This window comes from Melitaea cinxia, chromosome 15, assembly GCF_905220565.1.
Source record: "Melitaea cinxia chromosome 15, ilMelCinx1.1, whole genome shotgun sequence".
NCBI classification, from domain to species: domain Eukaryota; kingdom Metazoa; phylum Arthropoda; class Insecta; order Lepidoptera; family Nymphalidae; genus Melitaea; species Melitaea cinxia.
The window spans coordinates 7,174,141-7,197,530 of record NC_059408.1 but is presented as its reverse complement, the minus strand read 5'-3'; the positions used below and the strand labels follow the sequence as shown (position 1 = coordinate 7,197,530).

Sequence of the window (23,390 nt, the reverse complement as noted above, 5' to 3'; positions counted from 1 at the left end):
GTTGCACGTGTTTCTATAATTGCTATTGATATATTTTTTTTAAATTACCAATAACACAAATTGCTCAACTTATTTCTTTTAAACAAAAACGTTTTGATCTACTCTCTGACCATATTGATTTACGAATACGTATAAACAGGGCGAGAATATGCTTCTTAACTATTATATTAATCATAAAATATTTATAAATTCACTTTAATGAGTTACAAATTACGCTAATCATAACAATCTTTACGATTTTCTAAGAAGCTTAACCAACCACGAAATAAAAACAAATACGAACGGTATACAACTATGTCTGGATCTTAAAATCTCTAGGGAAAAATTAAATTCTCAAACGTTTTTACAAAACTAGCTCTAACACCCACATATACAACAGCTAAGTCTTTAGAAGCTACAGTCTAAATAAATAAATAAGCGCTTCACACTCAACGGCCCCCAGTAGGATTATTTCCTGTGTCGGGTGTCCGGAAATACACACAATACACAAACACAAACGCCTAGAATACGGCAAACATCTGTATAGCCAATACAAATGTTTGCCATGTGCGGGGATCGAACCCGCAACAACCAGCGCAACAGTCACAAACCAGTGCTGTGACCGCTGCACCAACGCGTCGTCACAATCTGAACTAATACTTCATATTATATTCTAGGTACCTCCATTAAACTGACCGACATTTGTTGCTGCAGGATAAACCGACATTTTTAATTATTTTCCTGTAAAATAGACTATGTATTTGTTGCGTTTCTTGCCGATTCCTCAGAAGAATCTACCTGCCAAATAGCTTCATATTTACTTATATATTAATATATTAAAGACAATTATAGTTCTAATTTTAAAATGTAGATTCAAAATGTCTTTTGAAATTTCTCTGAATAAAATTATTTTTAATTTGATTTCATATATCGCCCATTTGCGACGATAGTGTGACATCTCGAATTATACGATTTTTTGTTTTATAGAAATTCTGAATCGCGATCTTGTGTTCTTTTATCTCCAAAAATATGGTATTTGTTACTCCAAAAACAACAATACTGTGAGAGAAAAAGACAAAATGTTACGTTATAGCACTGTGTCGTTTGGCGATCTAGTTTGCTTCGACACCGTGACAGTTCAGTTGCCACCTGCACTTTGATGTGAGGTGTTCTTCATTTTTAAACAAAAAACGTGATGTTCAAGGATACCGCGGTATTGGTGACAAAGGTAAGTATTTTATAATGTTTTTATTTTTTTCGACAATGTGGCACGTCATGCTTGTCACAATGCTCTTGTAAAACAAAAAGCATAGTTAACGAGACTTTTTTTTAATGTCACGCTATTCATGTAAGAAAACCGAAGTACCATCGGACATGTTGAATAGTAACGTTGTAGATGCTGAATATTTTTCTTATATCGGAAAAATGTTGTAGGTCATTTGTTGATGTTCTGTTATTGCAGAATGTATGTTAATGAAATTGAATGGTATTTCTGTATATCACGTTATATACACTAAACAGTAATACTAAACTCCAGTTATTTTTGCAGATGGGGACTAGGCCTAAACGAATATTACAATTAGCATAACGCAATATAGCCGACGAGTGACTCAGCAGCAGTTTCCTGGTCTCTTCTAACAGTTCGTTACAAACTGTGAATGATGATGAAATCATGAAACAGTAAAAAGCAACATGGATGAAGATTTTCTCTGTGGAAACCTAATCACTTCTAACAACTTGTTTTTACAAACTGTAAATAAACCAGAACAGTATCGATATGTCAAAATTAATTCTGATGGAACGATAGCACTAAAGCGAGATAACAACAATGCTTTCTTTTTCACATTATCTGAGGTTAAGATAAAAATTGTAAAACCTTTTTTTTTTAAATACACTAAATGTCAACAATAGACCTATAAAAACCACACTAAAGAAAAAAAATAAAAATACAATTTTTTTTTAATTAAATATAATCTTGGATGTCACAATAATCATGACCAGGTTAACGAAATTATAAAAATTGGTCTCAAAGCTTTCATCAAAGCCATACCAAAAATAGAGTCCCATTACATCCAGAGTGAATTCCAAGAGACATTACATTGATGGAAATAAACCCATTTCCGATATATACCGAGACTACGTTGAATATTGCAAAGCCCATAACGTTTTATACGCAAATTACATAATATTCTATCGCGTATTTACTCAAGATTTTAATATATCTTTTTTTACTCTCAAAAAAGATGAACGCGAACTTTGCGAAGCCTATAAAATAAGTACAGATGAAGACAGGGATAGTAAAAAAAAGCAATATCTAAGACACCTAGAAGAAAAGAAGATGTCGCGAACTAAGAAGAAGAAAGATAAGACAAGGATATTTTTGTACTTGTATTTCATTTACAAGCTTTATTTCAGTGCCTCAAGAAGAAATTTCCGTTTTCTACTATAAACCTAAACTAAAAAACTAAACATATTAAACCTTACAATTACTACTATAAAATTACTTATACTATTACTACTATAAAACTAAACGTATTAAGCCTGACAATTTATGATCTCAAATCAAATTCATAGCGGTGTGAATGAGATTGCTCTGTTTGATTTGCTCTGTTGTTGAGATTGATCTGTGCTTAGGAGTACTTAAAGAAGATTTCTGAAAGGCAAAGAGCAATGGGTGTTGTTTCTTACACAGATAAGTTCATGATTGCTATTTACCTCTATGCGTTGCTGAACCTTCCAAACAATAACTCCATCACACACAAATTTCTTCTTAAGGGGCACACAAACAACGAGGAAGACTCAGAAGGCAACTAAGAAATAGACCTAGGGCCATCAAAGCTCCAAGAAAAAAGACAGAACCAATGCATGTAAACGAAGTGACATTTATGATTTTAAGGCTGTTCTTAATCAAATGAATTTTACAATTCACAAGGGTGAAAACAAAAAGGTCATTAAAACATCTGAAATCAAAGTAGTTCGAGTGCAAAAAGATGATCCGAATGCGATTTACTACTGTACTTCTGACGCGGATCAAATGAAAAAAAGCTGTGGTAATAAAAAAGAAAGCTGTTAATGAGGTCCATCTTAAGAATGTTTTTAACAAAAAACTCTCTTCCCGTAGGTGTCTAAAGAGGCGACTATGGGATAACAAAGTTCCACTACCACCTTGGAACTTATAAAGCCGCCCAATGGCGGGATAGCCATCTAACTGCTGGCTTTGAAATACACAGGCCAAAGACGGGCAGCAGCGTCTTCGGTGCGACAAAACCAGCCCTGTGGTCATTAAACCCGCCTGCCCAGCTTGGTGACTATGGGCAAAACACATGAGTTCGCGCCATAATCACATCACATCAGCCTTTCGCAGTCCACTACTGGACATAGGCCTCCAGAAGTTTGAGCCAAAAATGTTTGCGCCATAATGCCTGGCGTGAACTTGCAGAGGATTATTTCAGCAATGGACTGCAATAAGCTGAAGTGGACTACTATAACATTTTTTAATTTGATACTATTATATTAACGTTGACTAAAAATGTTAAATTTATATTATTTATTATATGACTATACTAAAGGCGAAGCTTAAACCATAACAATTAAGAATGAATTTATAGAACTGATGAATATCTATAATAGCCCTAAGTGTGTAATGTGTGCGACTGCGTTGATAATTTTAGTATTTAATTGTGATAACTAGTCTGTTATACTGACTTATTAAACTAGTAGGTACATATTCTTCTACTGAGGTATACATATTATATACCTACAGTTCCTCTTCCTTTGTTTTTTCAGCACTTTACGAAATTGTTAGTTTTGAGAGTTTGACGTTTATTTTAATAATTTTTAGTTTTTAGGTAAAGAAAACGTAAAGTGAGCATAAGTATTTTAAATATAATATACCTTTATAGTACCTGCCTACTTAAATAATATTTTTACAAGTGCAAATTGCAATAGCAAAGCAAAACGTCCGCCTATTCCAATGATTACCTCATTTTAACTGATTGTATTGTTCTTAAAATAAAAAGAATATTTTCAAGATAAACGTTTTATTTAAAAATAACATGGGCAAATATATTTTTTACATCATCTTCAACGTGACAACTAAACTTACCATCTTCAAAATATATTTTTTTACTAGAACAACGTGATATCTTTTCTCTTTTTTTTTCAATCGCTATAATTTCATTAATTTAGACACAAATTTATTTCCTATTATTAATATTTTAATTCAATAATAGTTTATCTTTAATCACTTCATACACAATTAAGCTATTCTGACCATAATTTAAGAGTTATGGTCATTCAAAAGTTAAAAAGTCGTTTTTTGTAAAACTACGATTTTTGATATACGAGGGGCGGCTGAAAAGTTCTGAGCCTAGGGCATTAAGAGTCTAGATAAAAATCTAAATAAAATTTATTTTTCAATATAGTCCCCCTGGACTTCAATGCACCTTTGACGTCTTTTATAGAGGGCTTGTATCCCTGATAAAAAGTAACCCGCGTCTTTGGCTAGAAAATGTTCATTAACGACCACCTTCATCTCTTCATCATCCCCAAATCTTCGTCCCCGTAAGTCTTTTTTCAAATTTTTAAATAAAAAATAATCGCTAGGGGCCAGATCTGGACTATAGGGAGGGTGATTTACTTCATCGAAGCCAGTTTCTCGCAAGGCTTGCCTCTCAATGCGCGCCGTGTGAACCGGCACGTTGTCTTGCAAAAACAAAATTCTTTTGCTGATTTTACCTCTTCTTTTTTCGACAATGGCTTCGCGAACTTTTTTTAAAAGCCCAGCATAATACTCTGCATTCATTGTAGTTTTTTTTGGAAGGTAATCTATGAGCAAAACTCCTTCGCAATCCCAAAAAATGGTGGCCATGAGTTTGGAAGCCGATTTTTCCACCTTGAACTTCTTCGGCGGTCTTTCCCCCTTCTCTATCCACTGCATTGACTCCTGTTTTGATTCTGGGTCATATTGTCGGATCCACGTTTCATCAACGGTAACAATACGAGTGCAAATTTCTTCCAAATTATCCTTGCACAAGTCTAAAAATTCTTCAGAAGTTTCAACGCGCCGCTGCTTGTCAAGTGGCGTGAGCATTTTTGGCACCCAACGCGCACTGACTTTATTCATATGCAAATGATTGTGCATAATATCTCCAACTCGTTCCTTACTAAAGCCAAGCTCTTCTGCTATCTGCCACAATTTTATTCGGCGATCGTCCAGTACATTTTTTTTTACTTTTTGGATGTTTTCATCGGTGACTGCGGTGTTCGGCCGACCCGAGCGGGGGTCATCTTCCAGAGTCTCTCTGCCTTGTTATAATAGGCGTGTCCATCGTTTAACCGTGGCTGACAACGGTCCAGAATCTCCGTATACACTAGAAGTTTCTTCAAAAATTTCTTTTGCTGTTTTTCCCTTTTTAACGAGGAATTTGATGACGGCGCGATGCTCAAACTTCGTTAAGTGCAGTGATGACTCAGACATGGTGATGTTTACGGTTCAATTACTCAAAGCGTAATAAAGCTAATGACGTGTAACTTCGCTTACATGGTGGGTAGATGTCGTTCAAATAGTGACCCACTGGATAAGTAAATAGTACGACTGCAAGTACCCTAGGCTCAGAACTTTTCAGCCGCCCCTCGTATCACACTGTTGTCGCAAATGGGCGATATATACTTGGTGACTTGACGCTGCATTAATGGTATTCTTTGGTCGAGATCTCGCCGATCTTTTGACACAATCGCTTTTATTGCTCGGTTTGCACGCCTTTACAGAGTACCTATATCAAAAACCTAAAAGAATGCACGACTCTCATAAAATCTTGTAATAGTTCTCTAATTCACTTGAATAGCACTTTTTCCTCAATAAAGTCATTGTTATTGCTTTTATTATCTTAGTTTAAGATTTCTTATGACACTTAATGACGATGACGACCTAGGTTTGTTTTGTTCAGTACAACAATTGGTCCACGAAATAAATATTAAGGTTTGACTCTTCAAAATTTTAAACGTTTTTTATGTCAGAATTATACGACTTTGCCCTGCTTATTTTTTTATTTAAAAATCAAATTACTAGCCATATAGATTAGACAGTAGCAAATCTCTCTCCCTTTCTCATCCTTAACTTTTTCCTTCCTCCCTTCAACCCTTCAATAACGCATTTTTAGTTCCTCTGGTACTTATTGGTGTATATTTTTCAAAAGCGTTTATGACTAGCGTTGATCACTTACCTGCTTCTTCGCTAGTACCTCTCATAAACTCCTCTAGTCCCATTTCTCATTTCTATTTATTTATGTTTTATATTGTACTGTGTGGCTACGTTACTAAAGAATATAGCTACCCCCTCTCTTCCCATGGGTGTCGTAAGAGGCGACTAAGGGATAACACAGTTCCGCTACCACCTTGGAACTTAAAAAGCGGACCGGTGGCGGGATAACCATCCAACTGCTGGCTTTGAAATACACAGGCCGAAGACGGGCAGCAGCGTCTTCGGTGCGACAAAGCCAGCCCTGCGGTCACCAACCCGCCTGCCCAGCGTGGTGACTATGGGCACATGAGTTCACGTTGTTTTTGGCGTGAACTTGTGAGGCCTATGTTCAGCAGTGGACTGTATAGGCTGTAATGATGTTTTATATTTAAATCTTACATTTATCTAACACGAACTAGCAATTAATAAAATGTTTTTGAAAGGTTTACACTTAATTATAGCAAATTTTTCAACAAACTATTACGAACACGTGTTCTGTGGTGTACTAATATACAGATTAATTTCAAGGTCAAAAATGAAGTCTGAATGTGAATGATCTCAGGTCTTATGACATTGTAAAGCGTATCAGAAAATCTTTATAACTGTTTGTTATGTGAATTAAACGATTTCCACATTTTTGAACAACTTCTTTACTTTTTCATAACATTTAAGTAATGACATAATTTCAATTAAATTTTTATTATCAATAGAATAAATTATTATGTATCGTTCATGTCTACAAGTAATAAAAATACCCTAATTGTTTCTTCTTCTCAATTACTCATCAAGTCCATTGACCTCAACGATAAAAATGATAAGGAGCGAAGTCATACAACTTGATATAATACAGCAAAATGTCTCGCGTCGAAAACATACTTCAAAACAAAGTTCAGTTTTTTTTTATAGCATTCTATAATCTACTGCTAACTTCATATCATGGCTGCATATCACGCCGAAACTGCTAAAAAGATTTTAACGAAACTTATTGGTATGATGGTATGATGTAAGTCCATACAACGAAGAAGTCACTAGATACATTTTATTCCCGAATTCTTTTTGATTCCCTTGGAATAGGATGAGAAAATATAAACACGTAATCACGAACGAAGTTGCTGATGCAGGTTGTAAATAATAATTACATAATTTCTCGTTCCTTCGTTTCAAACAACACTTATCAATTTCCTAGAACAACGGGTTATGAGTGTCTCAGAAGTTTAACTTTTCTGCATTCAAACTTATGTTAAAGTGTTATTAAGTTCATTTCAACTAGACACTTGTAATAAGTAAAATATAGTATGTATCGATAAATGTAGAGAATTTACAAACTCTCATTTATGTTATACAGCACATGAGAAACGTGAATCCAACTAGTTCTGAGTAAAGCATTAGAAACATTTCCGGAGGTTATTTCCATAATTTTCAAACGCGTGTTTACATTTCAGTTACATTAATAACTAATAATTTGTAGGAAAAAACTCGTTTGGTCGCTTTCTTAATTGAAGGAAAATTTATGATAAGACCTTTATAAAAAAATTAATAAATAATTTCATATAAATTTATAAAACGAAAATAGAGGAATAGTAAAAACAATTAAAGAGAAATTGATTTCGATTAATTTGTCACCGAGGACAAAATATTGAGTTTAAAAAAGGTATTGTTGTTAATTATTACTATTACTTTTACGTCTGCATAGTTTTCGATTTTACATAGTCTAAAGCAATGAACTCCCATTTTTGGTAACAAGTTTTCGACATTATAACAAACTAACTAACCTACTAGTCAAATCCAAAACCACATACTTTAATTCGTTTAATTTATGAGGTACACATAGATATAATATGCCATATTATATAAAATTGGGAACAAAAAAAAACGTACACGTCGAAAGCCCTAAAGTTACTTCAATCAAGCAGACAAGTGAAACCTTATATTTAGCGACTTGTAAAATAAAAATTTAACTTTTATGCACAACTAGAAGTAAATGTTACACCCACGTTCGGTTTGATTAGCAGTTTACCTTAGGGTCATGTGAGTAATCATTGGTTGTTGTTAATATTACAGGTTTATTCGACTTTTTCAATTACACTTTCCGTAAAAGGTTTTTGATGCAACCGTGCTAACTTTCCTCAAAATATCTGTTCTGTTAAGGAAAACGATATTTTTATCATTGGTTTTATTGATTTTAACCTATTAATATGAATCAAATACTGCCACAAATATGTACGATTTTATTTTTGTGTTACCAACACATTAGGAATTCTAAACATTTTTGTATATCATATCAAACATTGACCGCTCCAGCGGGGTTCGAACCCGCGTCTCCGACTGACCGTGTCGGCGCTCTAGCCAATTAAGCTATAGAACGATGTACCCGCTAGATCGAAATTTTTGATATGATGATTTTATTTTCGGTTTAAGCGAACCGTGGCGCCGTCTATAGTGAGTTCTTTACAGAAACCCGTAACTATTCAAAGTTTCATATTACAATGAAAATCTTTGACAGGAGACGACACCATATATACCATACCATATATTCAAAAATGTTTACTGCCACAAAGTTTATAACCTAATTATATACTCTTTAAAAGACATCAGTGCTATGCCCATTAACATAATATAGTTAGATTGAAATAGCTATATCATAAAATATGACAGTTTTATGACATCGTCAAATTAAAAAAATCTACTACTTGGATATTAGGTATTAAATTTGTCTACTATATTTGTCGTGAACTCTATAATTTTTATAGAAATGACGTTATAAAAATAATCTAACGACAAAATTCTAAACAGCAACAGTTTCACAGCAAAAACTAGAATTTGGAGTAAAAAATCGAGGAATTAACTAAGTGTTTTTACACTATCGAATTAAAATAGTGCACAAAAAGTTGCTTAAACGTATCAATTCAATTATAGGCATACTTTTGGCAGCACCTGTATGGAAAAGACTACATATCTGGTCCTAATTATTGATGGTGTTATAATTAAATCGTATCGGATTTCAAACGCAAAATACTTATTAGGTTTTATAGTCGTAGAAGGTGCATATGTTGGTACATTTTTATAATCCAATTGAAATAAAATTAAATTGGAACGCATGTTTTTACCAAATGTTATAATAAAATCTTGGTCATTTATTGATTTTGCCCAATTTGTTACTGATTACTCTTCTACTTTAGGAACAGTATGTCTTTGTGTGTTCAATATTTAACAACGAACGTAATTACTGTTTAAATTTATTTCAATATTACTGTTATAAATATGAATATTATTGTACATAATTCTTGTGTCCTCTCAGAATTTCACTGAACTTTTTAGGGATGATTTAATATATTTTTTGCTTATAACAAAACTAAATCGGTTAAAATAACAATTGAAAAAAAATCTCTTATAAATAAAATCTATATATTATAAATAAAATAATCATTCTATTCACTCAATCTATTATAAATAAAATAAATATAGCGAAATTATTTATTTTATTTTATAATCCTTTATAATCGGTACGATCTTTGAAATGAAAATAAATATTTCACAAAAATAAAAATATATTTAAATATAAAATAAAAACCTTAAAAATATATAAACCAATCAACGATTTCGTATACTTTCGAGAGAAAAGAGATAACGCGAGTTTATTTTGTATTCGTATCTTAAATCTTATCCGATGTTATTTTAATTGGTAAACAAATTTTATTACATCAGGTCAATGTAATGTAAATTATTAAAGTATTTTCGCTTCTTAACATTGATATTATTAGCACTAGCTGGTATCCGCGACTTCGTCTGCGCAGGATTAGTAAGTACTTCGAGTAGCTTATTATTTATTTACTCAATCTTTATACCAAAATTCATCTAAATTGGTTCTGCGACATAAAAATTAATTTGTTACTACAAAATGTGCATTAGAAATATATTACCAATTTTTATTGTATTTATGGTTCATTTTTTTATAATAACGACTTACTCATAAAAGATACATTATATACGTGTAAACTCTATAGTTTTTGCAGCGTAGGCCAGAATAGCTCACAGATGGCAGATTTTCTTCAGACTTAGTTGACAATTATCGTTATATTTTGGACAATTAACACAATATTTAAAAATTATAGCCTATGTGTTATTCTAATATATATTATTGTATAGCTATATTATTGTAAACTTTCATTAAAATCCATTCGAATTTTTTTTTGCGTAAAAGAGGAACAAACATCCATACATACAATCTTTCGCGTTTGTAATATGAATATGAATTAGGATCTTAAGATAAGGGTACATGTATATATACTTATGAAATAACGCAAAAAACTCGGTAAAACACTGTAACCAATACCAGTATAGTTTTTAATATTGTACTTAAATTTTTGTCTGTATATTTTATTATGTTCACAGATTTTGATCTGTAATGACGTGCCATTTTGAATGATTTACAAAAATATCAACATCTTTCGATTTCGCTTGTTACTTGATATGCATTATTCACATGTCGTGAGAGTGAACCCATTTCGTTATCTCTGATCTTTAACGTCCGAGTATATAATTGGTTACCAGATACGTTGATAAAGATAAGCTTTAAGTCATAGGTACTTACTTGTTGATTTTTGAAATTGAAAAAGAACGATGGTAATGCCTAGTTCTTGTCTTATTTCAAGAAAGTTGTCTTATAAAAGGGAAAAAACAGCAGCTTTACCCGTCAAGCTTATTATACGTCTGTATTATAAATGTTATTACTATTATTAACTGTAGATAACTCAATGTGTTATAACGATTTAATATAATTTGTCCATTACATTGCTAGTTTATTACTTTATATATAAAAAGTTTTAACTGTACCTTTTTATGTACAAAGTTCAATAGTAAAAGTATAGTTACATGTATTTTAATTTCCTAAAATAAGTATCGGAAGATTCGACTTTATACCTTTATGGTAATATATGTTTTTTAATCGATTTAATTTACACATATTAATCTTTGATTAATATCCGGATCATGTAAATTTTAATAATATCAAAATGTTATAGCCATTAATGATAATGATGATGATGATGATGATGATGATGATGATGATGAAAAATTATAAAAATATAAAAAAATATAATACAAAAATCTAAATTTAAAAGTTAATTAAGACGAATGAAATGTTACATTGCTAATATCCTAGTTTAATGATATCGTGCCAGATGTCCTTCCTTCCAATAGTCGGCCGCAAGTAGTTGAACAATAAAATGATTTCTCGAATAGTACTCTTGAATCTCTTGACACACATTCTGTAAAACAGAAATGACTTCAGCCAATATCGAGATGCTATCATGTGACATTAAACATCCACTGACATATCACTTTGTACTAGACAATGTTTATCAAATATCATAGCAATATCACAAGCCACGTCAGATTCTTATTTCTCACGTAGACAAGCTTTATTTATTGGCTGACGAATTCGGCATTTGCTAATCAATTTTGTCTTGACTTGTACTCATCAATTTAGGTCTAATGAGACATCGTAATTGGTCAAAGGAGGCTGACATTAAATAGAAATATCATCTTAAATCTGGTTCTTGTGAATTAATTAAATTGTATGTCAAGCAATTATAGTCTGTTTCACACTAAATTATAGAGACGTTTTTCAAATACGATCTTCTGACATGTGCTACCATTACTATCCGCTTGAATAAAATTTGTGGTCCCGTTTCAGATTCGCACGCGGTTTTCTAATAATTTCACAATCACTTAAACACGAGCTAGAATTAACAACATGGTAATAAATTGTTTAAAAAAAAAGTTCGAACTCGCAAGGCATATCTTAAAGGCCAAATTGGAAAACGAGATTTCTCTCATTGCCATCTTTGGGATTCGGCAACTGTACACCGCACTTGTAGTTCAACTTTGAATGGATTTATTTGTTTCGCGTGTCTCCGTCGTTACCTACTTAAATTAGAGTTATGTGATCTGTTACTTCATAAACTTCGACTCGATCTCGAAACCTTTAAATTTATATATTTTTTTTAAATGACTTCATTGTGAAAATTATTTAGTGTATGGTAGCATGAGTATGAAATTTACACACAGTCATCTGCTCCTACTGTAAGCAACATAATGCTTGTGTAATTGGTAACAGCCGACTGTTATAACTTTTTTTTGATAAATATACATCGAAATAATACATATATAAATAAATACAAATATTACACCCAGACTCAGGCGGGAATTGAATCCACAACCCCCGAAACAAAAAGCAGAGCCACTACAAACTGCGGCAACGGTCTAGACCGTCAAATATCTCAAAATCAAATCTAATCTTTCTCCATGTTCTCTTCATGACATGACATAACATTTTAAAATCAAGATATATCTTATGTTATCTAATCTATATCGATTTAGACAGAAATAGATTGCTTCTATTTGTCACAGTCACTATAACACATGATATATTATAGCAATACATTAGATTATAGCTAAATGCTCCTAGTTTTCCATAAAATTGCTTATGTAAGTAGCTTAGTGATATTCATGCTAATGTCAAACAATTAGTACTTATTTAAAGGCGGTCATACAGATAAGGAGGAACAAAAAGGTCTAAGGTCTTTCGTAATTGAAAATAAAAGAAAATTTATAATTGTGACTTATAAATTGTGTATTTACACAGGTGCTTATCGTTCTCGATGCATAAATTTTGCAATTTACGTATGAAACTGTGTCAATAATGAGATTAAAAGCCTTAGAAACTATTTCACTGGGTTCTAATGATAAAGTTTATCATTCGCATAGGTTCCTGCTATCACTTTATCAGCATAATGAAAAAACAGGCCCTTAGGACGTTTTGGCTTCAGCTAATTTCAATAATTTCATTTCGGCTCTACAGAGAATTTACAGCTAAAAACGAGGCATTAGACGTGTTTGCAGATAACCAAGGTAACATTTAATAAAAAACTGTTAAAAATTTTTCGATCCCTAAATTACAGCTGTCTAGGTACTGAAATGAAATTCTAATAGTCACAATTCTATATTTTTTGTTTTATTTTTTGCTTAAATCCTGAATGTTTAAAATGTTTAGAATAATCGAACGACTTACTTGACGAAAGCGCATGCTGAAATTGCCTTATTTACATGTCAAATTATGAAGAACAGCGTTCAAGATTTTGAAGTTGTTGTGTAGAACAGTAAAATATTTCAGCGTCTCAATTTCTTTTTCTTTCAATTCTAAATTATGATACTATTAATTTTACTTATTACGAACCAATATTTTCTTGAGCCTTGTATATACATACATGTCATGTTTGAAACTTTTAAGGTAATTAGGGTAATATAAGCGGCCATCCAAAGATGGCCAGTCGTAATACATATCCTAAACATACTTGATTTGAGCGTGTTAATTTGTTCTTACAAGTAAACAAATCTAGAATTTTATGTATTTGCATAATTTATCTTTATTAATCTTTATACTTCTTAATTTTATGTATCAACTACTTACTTAAATGTTAAAAACCTATTAACGTTATCTTTTAAAACATTGGCTTGTAACTTTAAATTTAAATTTAGTATGACAACTCAATAAGTACCAGACTTTCACTATTTAAACCAACTGAAATTTAAATATAAAAGAAAAAGTAAAATAAATTCAGTATTACTATTTGAAAACGATAAAAACGAGAACAATGTCTTTGAATTTATGATAACAAAGTCACCGAAAGGAAACAACATTAGGTAGGTACTTGTAAATGAAGTAAAAACTCAAGGATCATAGCATGGTACTCCACCCCACAAAAAGGTCCCAAATACAATAAAAATTGAGGCGCGAGTACGCTCCTAGCATACGGGTTAGACGATGCAACGATAAGGCATAATCGGTAAGGTTATCTCGTCTCCTTGAACCGCCACTTTTGACAATATTTTTTTTTCAAACGCCTAATTTATGCTAATGACACGCCAAGGGAGTTTATCTAGATCGTTTAGTAGTTCTGATGACCCTTGTAAATCTAACAAGTCACGACGATAATTTATCTGACCGACACATTGCAGTCTTCATGTTATATTTATCACACAACCTAGTGCCAAATAAGATTTGAAGATTCGTTTCAAAAGATATTATGACATTGGATTCGTTGTAATGGATCTCATTTGAGTCTAAAATAAATTGATATTGAACTATCAAGATTATTATATTAATATTCACGCTAATTTTAAATCATTGCTATTCGAATGTCGCATTAGCAAGCTATAGTACTGTATTGTTATATGTTATTTATAATAGCTATCAACATAAATGCCGTTTAACAGATAACAATACATTTAAATAGGATCACTTAAAGTGAGTAATTGCATCTAATCTTTTAGTTAGCCCTATAAACTACAATGTATGTGGAGAGGACAATGCTGAATTAAGAGGACATTGTTACTTAAATTTTCCTTTCTGTATCTATTCGCATACTAATGAACGTTTTAAAATTCATGGTGTATTTCACGCTTTTATCACTTTGGGGGCAATAGCGAATAAAGAGCGATCGTGGTACGAATATTAATTAATAATTAAATTGTGACTTATACGATTGTGTTGTAAAAATAGCTTAATTGGCCAATTTCGGTAATAAAACCTCAACCTACACACATCAGGAATTCAAAGAGAATAATTAATCACTGTTTATTTCTTTTCGTGAGATGTTTTAAAATAGGGTTTATTCTTACGTGAGAAGATTACATGAGATATTTGAAAATAAGATTCAGTAAGCCATAGTTTCGCCCGGTTGCAAAAAGTATCAGTGTTCCTCAACTATATTATGCGTGTATTATACATATAAACCTTCCTCTGGTATCACTCTATTTACTATAGAAAACCGCATCAAAATCCGTTGCGTAGTTTTAAAGAGCTAAGCATACAGACAGCAGGAAGCGACTTTGTTTTATACTACGTAATGATTAACTATCATTAATATGTAAGACACTAAATTTAACCAAATTATAAAATATTAAGAAATAGTCGAACTAGAAAAAGTAAGTCCGACAGAATATGTGCATCAAGCTCAAACAACAAATGTAATTATTATAGTATCATTGATAAACAAAGATTATATTTCAATAGCTTTACATAACTGAAAATTTTCAACAAAATTACCGACTATTTTCAGGTTGAGTATATTTTATTGTCATTATTCTTTTCTTTAATCTTTAGTAAGATCTTCTCATGCGTAAAAGAATATCAATGCAATATTTAACAATACGCGTAGGTATAAAATGTACCTAAGTGGTCCCGTGGCGCCCCACCAGGACGACGAGGGCACCGCTGGTTTTTACTGAGTAGTCCGGCATTGCACTCCCCGCCGGGAGTCTCAGACTTCCGTCGCCTTCGGGCGACGGGGGTGCGTAAATGCATTTTCCAGCGTAAAAAAAAAAAAAAAAAAAAAGGTATAAAATGTACGTATTCCTAGACGCATCATCCCCGCAAAAATCCAATGTAGAAATACAAATATTTCTATATATAAAATAATATTTTACTACATAGATACCATTGAGTAGGTACTTACTACACAGTATGTACCTACATGTATTTCATTTCCAACCGATTTCAAAAAAGAAGGAGATCATCAATTCGACTATATTATTATACCGATTTTGCTGATTATTTCTTTATACGAAAGCTGTCTTAACTTTTAAACTTGTCATGTGTAAATGGGACCATTAGAATTTGATCGAGATCTGGCAAGTACTTTTTGAGTTATCCCCAATAAGGCGTATTTATGTACCTAATTGACTATTTTTTCGACTACCTACGTTGTCGATGTAAAATTAAGTGAGTTTTATTTGGTTTGCGAACAAAAACAATTATGGATAAGCTTATACAATGAACAATTTGATAAAACACGTTGCGTGCTTAAATCCACGGTTAAATAGACGTTTTTTATAGTAGTAAAAACCATTTCGAAAATAATTTAACTGTTTATGTATCTAGATCGACATACTAACGAATTATTATAATTGTAAGTACTCAATAACGTTACATTAGTTTCTTAAACTTGTTTTGAGAATTTTTATCTGTATCCTCAATAAAACAGTCCTATAATTACTGTTAACCCCGTTTGTTTTATTACTATTTTGAAATTTATATTGCAGTCGGTTAATGTTTTTATAATAACACTTTTATCTGTTTCGATACAGCTAATTTTCTTTTCGTATAATATTAGAAGTTAATTTTTTGAATGACTACGGCTGTCTATGATTGTGTAATTTTTCAAGCTTTTAATACAATTCGTCACCGCGTTGGCGCAACGGTCACAGCACTGGGTTGTGGCTGTTGCGCTGGCGGTTGCGAGTTCGATCTCCGCACATGACAAACATTTTTATTGGCCATACAGATGTTGGCCGTGGTCTGGGTGTTTGTGCAGTTCTTGTGGGTCTCCCCACCGTGCCTCGAAAAGCACGTTAAGCCGTCGGCCCCGGTTGTGTTATCATGTACACCTGATAGCGATCATTACTCATACTCGTAGTAGGGAATATATCTGCCAACCCGTATTGGAGCAGCGTGGTGGATTAAGCAGATTAAAGAGGCCTATGCCCAGCAATAGGATAGGACGTTTCAATCTTATATTAGATCTTCCTCAGGCATCTAAAATTATTTGTTAACATATGAAAAAACTGCATGTATGATTATTAATATGCAAAGAATAATAAGAAAATTTCCTCTATTTACCTTTACATGTAGCGTTTAATTGACATCTTTACATTATATATATATATATATATATATATATATATATATATATATATATATATATATATATATATATATATATATTACTAATATTAAGTACTTTGAGTAAAGGATTATAAACAAACAAATAAATCTATCGTCTTAATAATAATGGAACAGACAAGGATAGTGTCTACATGGATAGCCATATAACCATAATACGTTAAGCAATCAATAAATAACCAACAATTTTTTATTCTAGTTGTCCAATAACTCTGTATATTTATGATTTTCTGGAAAGTTATAGTTACAACTTTATTACAAACAAACGTTATATACCTACCATTACATACATATTTTAATTTGACAATAAACAAACAATACTATTTAAATAAAATCAATGACTTATTCGTATAGAATATTATTTTTCATATTAAATCACATGTAAATATAAAAACAAATTCTTAATTATCTCCTTGGATAGATTATTATTTAATTATTTCAAATCCATACTTAGTATTACATGAGTTTATTTATAAATCGTGGAGTAACAATTAGGTTTTAAAATTATTTATGTTAGCGAAACCTCTTTCATTGAGAAAGTTACTACTCATTAAGAAGGTCTTGGCGAGAGGTATTTACGAACCTCTTATCCTCAGAGCACGAATCAACTCATTTCTTATTCGGTCATGCAAAGATAAGTATTGTTTGTGTGACCATGAGCATTCATCTGAGGTCTATAGTTAGCGGCCAAGTTTCAGATATTAAATCGTGAATAGCAAACACGCACCTGCCGAACACTTTTGTCGTTAGACATTGAGGAACTTTAAACAAGGATATATTATTAAAAATTGACATTCTCATAGAAGCTTTTATAAAAAAAAAATAATTAGATATCTCTATAAAGACCTTAATAAAGCAACATGTTATACCGATTTAAAGGTCATCGGCGCACGTCGGGTAAATTAGCAGGATTATAACTATTAGATCTGCCTTTTCGAATTTCACTAGTCAGACAGAGTGGATTAATGAGTACGCAATAGCAATTTTAGACGGAGCGAAATAATCAGCCGAAAAGAACTACCACATATCTAAACATTAATTTGCTCTCGCGTAAGATAAACTTGTACAACTAACTACTAAAAGAATTTTCAAACTTTTTAGCCTATATATATTTTAAATTTGTCACAATTTAATATTTGTAGTCCTTCAGCTGCTTAAGAGCTTAGAAATTATAAAGAGGCTGATTGATATTTAGGCCGATGATTTGTGTTTAGTGTCTGGTTAGTTGAGTTTTATATTCTTTAATTCATCAAAATTGTATAGGCGTGTTGTAACCGCAAAATTTCTCTTATGACGTTTTGCTTAGTAGAAATGATAATAGCGTTTTTCTTCTTTGATCTTTGGTCTCGTCAATTGGCTTTATTCGATTGTCAGCATCCTTGTTAACACTTTTAAGTCCTTGTTCTCGTTACTTTACTAAGTATTTTAAAGCTCATCAGCAAAATGCAGGTTGCATTTATCTCATTTGTTTTATGATTCCACGACCTATCAAGTTTCATTCGCTTCCAGCTTAAATGGTGCATCATAATAAAGAGACTATTCTTAGAAATAAATTCAATTATATATTTTTTAATGTTTTTATTACCTTAGCCAAATTGACCTATCTTCTTCTTCTTCTTCTTTAGGGTTAATGGCTTTCATTAGTACCAAATGAGCACCGATGATTTCGCCAATGTCACGTAAAATAAACTGACCTATGATTAAGCTCATCAGTTTTGACATTTGAAAGTTTCGAGATCAAAGACGACTTCTATCTTCACGACGGAAAGTGCCACAAGTGTAAAAAAAATTAACAATTTGTGTACAGTTTATAAGAACAACTAAGCAAATCTTTAATGAAAATCATTATCGTTTTATATTTTCTATGTACCGAATCTTAATATTACTTTTTATAATCAATAAATAAGAATCAAATAAAAAAGTACAAAATTATTATATTTTATTCTACTAACTACGAGTATTTTATAGCAGACAAACATCTAAGATTACCACATTATAAATACAAGCACACTATACACTTTTGTATTTATAAAATAATTATGTAGTAATGATTTATAAAATCGAAGTAAAAATACACGTGCAAGTGTGAATTTTGAATAAAATATGAATCCTTTTGCAAAGTTAACGCAGATACATAAATTACGTGTCGGCTTCCTTTAGGTGATCGTTAAACGCATTGCACTCTGTTGTTTTTATGAGTCAATTAAAAACCTTCGCTTGCATAAAGTTATACTAAAATGTTATTTAATATATTACTTAAACATAAAGCTTATTTTTATTACATCTACCGTAAAGCTTACATCATGCCTGATTATGATCTTGAAAGAAAATAACTTATATGACTACAATAATATAACAAAAAAAAGAGTTTTTTACAAGAAAAGCCTATTTATATTTAGTACTTATATCTTAATTATATTTCAATACAAAAAATGTATTAACTCACGGCTATACCAAATTTGTAAAGTAACTGACACACTGATAAAACTGCACAAAATATAATTGTGTTTTATCTTAAGCGAAGAAAAAAAAAACCCACCTCAATTTACATCGACAAGACTACGAGTTTAAGCATAGTGAATAAATTAATTAATTAAATACACATTGTTAGAGATAGTTTAAAAAGTACTCGTCAGACCTCGATCAAATTGAAATAGGATCACATGAAAATCACCAACTTAAACGAATCTTGATGTGATATTTTCATATTTACAGATATTTGTCTGCCCGTTCACAACGTATTCTATCAGATAAGTTTGTGTCTTTTCTCGCTAAGGAGGCGGAAGTTCCACCAAAAGTTTACATTGTCAACTAAAAAGAAATTATTTCAACAATAATTAAACAATATGTTTACCTCGCCTCTTTGCCTCATTTCAACTTCCTGAACGATACAAAATTTGTTTCGTGCGATAATTATAAAATTGTATATACAACGGATTCTTACGGATTCTTACGGATTTTCACTCATACGTTAATTATAAATACTTATTTCGTTATCAAAACTACGTATGAATATGTGTAATATTTGTGAAAGACTCGTCAATTACGTGGAAGGGACAATCTAGCGATTGGCCGATTAATTATTGATAGCGTAGAAGTTTCGATATCATTTTATCAATATTTGTCTATAATTGGCATTCATTTTTTAGTATTTGTTAGTATGTTTATTTGTATACATGTCTACGTGTCCAATATGTGTTGTAAATAGAATTATCAAATCACTCATTACTATATTTTCTTTTTTCATAGATATACTTGTCGCAGTTTGTTAAAATAAACTTAAGAAATTTTGCCCAGATTTTAGTTTAGTTAGATTGCGTTATGTTTCATATGTCTTTAGTCTATATGCTAAGGAAGGTCTTTAAGGGAGCCGGGGCGAGGTACGACCCCATCTCGCTCACCCAGGCGGACTGCTCACACGTGGTGGTTTTTTAGTCAGTAGGAGTCTGACATAACCGGCGCCCCCGCGCCGCAGGGTATCCATGACGAATTTTTACCCACGTAAAAAAAAGGTCTTTAACGGTGGAGTCACAAATGTGTTACTGGTAGAGATACCTATCTATTTCTATGCATCTGAAGTAGTTTCTCCACGCCAATAAAGTAAACTACTGCATTAAAATGTATGAATTATGTCATTTTATATCACTACAAAATTTTACTGGGTCTATTTCAATGTATGTTTCATGAGTTAGATAAAACTTTAGGATATTTTTTAACATGCTCAAATAAAATAAAAAAAAAAAATTTAACGCGATGTCTTAGCTAGTGAGTACCTTATGTGTTTATTTGTTTAATCATTCTCTTTATTTAATTTATTATGTATTTAAAGGATTATATTTAATGCAGTATTATGAGCCAGTTTTATCAATTTTTATCAATTATTTGTATTGATATTATCAATACAGTACAACTTATATGCAATAGGTAATACAAGTTAAAACAAAGACACCCTATATTAAGGAGGATGTTTTCTGCGTAATGTGAACTTGACCGGTTTAATTATCATCAATGCACTTGTTTATGTTTGACTTACTTGAAATTAATTCGCTGCTTAATAAATTAATTATTTTTTATACTATACGAGTATAATTCTTCAAAACTGATGACACGAATTTATGTAAGTATATAAAGGTACATAGGTAAATCATATATTAGGAGATAAATATAAATATTATCTCTAAAAACAATAACTTTCATGTATGAGGACATCTTTGTATTTATTAATTTATCATTTTTTTTAGTTTACCAATCTTAATAAATATGCTACACGTTAGTTTAGTACATATGCGATTCAAATCCTTGCCGCGTCTTGCATACACACGAGTTAAGAAAAATAGTTAAATAATTAATAAAAAAATAAATCATTTATTTACACAGATAAACGGAATGTATCATTTTATACAAATAGATTTTGTAATAAGCTAAACTTAAACAAACAAAAAAATGTATTTAGCACATCATGGCCTTAACGTGTGACATTTATTCAATTAATATATATTTTTTAGCTATTCACAATGAGGTTTAAGATGATATCAGTGTAAACTACATACGTAAATTTCAACGTTCGGCAGTCACGATTGTTGAAATAAGGCTGACGATCAGCTCGTTATGTAGATGATTATATAGTTACTCGAAACAGTGATCATACGATCATACAAAAAAGTGTCTGTAGGTAATGAATGAAATTAAAACGATTTAAATATGTGTATACACAGTAATTTTTTATTTACCGTTTTGTTGATTGAAAGTATATCTATCTATATATTAAAATACGTGGTGCAACAACTTTGTTCTCCATTTTACGAAAATTGCACCGACGGAGGAGTATTAAATTTAGCACACTTATAGTTTATATAGAGAATAATTCAGAATGCTAATTTTTTTATTTAATTTTTTTTTTAATTATGCATAAAAAAACATTAAATCAATAATAAAAACATTACACACACTACCATGTATTTGACACACACAGTATATATGCATGCATATATACTCTTTTGTTTTGTTATTATAGTCTGTGGTCAGTGGTGAGAATAGATTATAAATTAATATTGTCTTTACTGAATGTCAAAGGTAACCATAATAAATCCACTTAATATGATATATATGTAAGTTATAGGTTATTTATGGTCGAATTTCGACCACTAGGCCACTACTAGTATATTGTAATACGAGATGATTCGATACGTGAATATACGTGAGTTTCTAGTAAAAAAGGTAAAACTGTAAAACTCCTAAGGCAACTTTGTGTCAGGTTTTTTCCCTTGGTTTCCTATAACTTTAATTACGTCTTGATATGATAAACATTTATTGCTTGACATTGGACATATTGCCAATTAAATATAACCATGTTTGTTTCTAGACGCCATAATATCATATTGTGAAGGTAAAAGTGTAGATATGTTTTGCGTGAAAGATAAAAATATACGTAGATTAAAGTTAAGTTTCTAAAGTTTATTTTGATAAACAATGTACTAAATCCGAATAAAAAAATAAATAAAAAACAATGAAAATTCTTATTTAAATTCAAATTTAAAAAAGAAGTTTTTCAAAAATTTTAGTACTGCTATAGGAGTTTTGATATAGAACAATAAAATACCTAATATTTAGGAGTTGATAGTAGGAAAAAAAGCTACTTACATCTCACTTTTGTCATAGACCGGGAATGTTTGATGAGCCAGATCCTGCAACGATGAACTCGTCTGCGGCTCTGCAGAAATACCTTGAGCTCTCTGCTTCCTCGGAGCCCTGGACCCTCTTCCATAATGTTGGTACGGGAACACACTCTGCAATTTATCTAACTGCGAACGTAGTTCTAACATCTCCTGTTCACGTCGCTTCAACGATTGCTCTAATTCCTTTATCTTATTTACAAGAGGCTGCATTTCGTGAGGGGCCGTTGCGTTAGCGACAATATTCTCCAGATCGAGATCCATCGCGCCTGGTGTCCCCATTATACCATTTACCTGTTCTCGATACGTTTCGTCTAAGGCACGTCTATCCCCGTTGACAGTAGGGGCAACGGTAAGCGCTCCTCCACCTGTATGCACTATGGCCCTCGGCTCATCGTCAACAGCTGTTCGCTGCGACGATCCAAAGCAGAGGGTGTCGAAACAGACGCGCATTCACTCGGCTACCGAGCCTTGCACCGAACCACTAAGGATTGCACTTGTGTTAATAAGGTTCACGTGTGTCGAACACTAGCACTGAGTTCGCTTATAATGGTCCTTGGTCACAGTTTAGAGGGAAGCGCAGGATGTGTGTGGGTTAGTGCGTGCGAGTCGTGCGACGCGAGCGCGGCCGGGCGATATAGTGCTGATACGCGATCCTACGCCGCTGTCAGCCCCGCGTGCCTCGGTGACGTCCTGCAAATTACATTTCTCATTACATTATCGGCCATTTGTCAATAAAAATAGCGTTTAATTG

General features: G+C 32.0%; 1 protein-coding gene and 1 long non-coding RNA gene across 2 annotated transcripts in view; one reads left to right on the top strand and one right to left on the bottom strand.

Annotated features, from left to right (window-relative positions):
• Positions 1 to 22,919, bottom strand: part of LOC123660590 (cGMP-dependent protein kinase, isozyme 2 forms cD4/T1/T3A/T3B) — a 103,729-nt gene extending 80,810 nt beyond the window's left edge. Inside the window, exon 1 of the mRNA XM_045595645.1 lies at positions 22,605 to 22,919. Coding sequence (XP_045451601.1) covers positions 22,605 to 22,918 — 314 coding nt within the window. The 5' untranslated portion in view covers position 22,919. The remainder of the gene's footprint in view (positions 1 to 22,604) is intronic.
• On the top strand, positions 921 to 1,755 carry LOC123660593. The gene is made up of 2 exons (XR_006744228.1): positions 921 to 1,207; positions 1,529 to 1,755. It is a non-coding gene; the product is annotated as an uncharacterized LOC123660593 (long non-coding RNA).
• Positions 22,920 to 23,390: the final 471 nt, after the last annotated feature.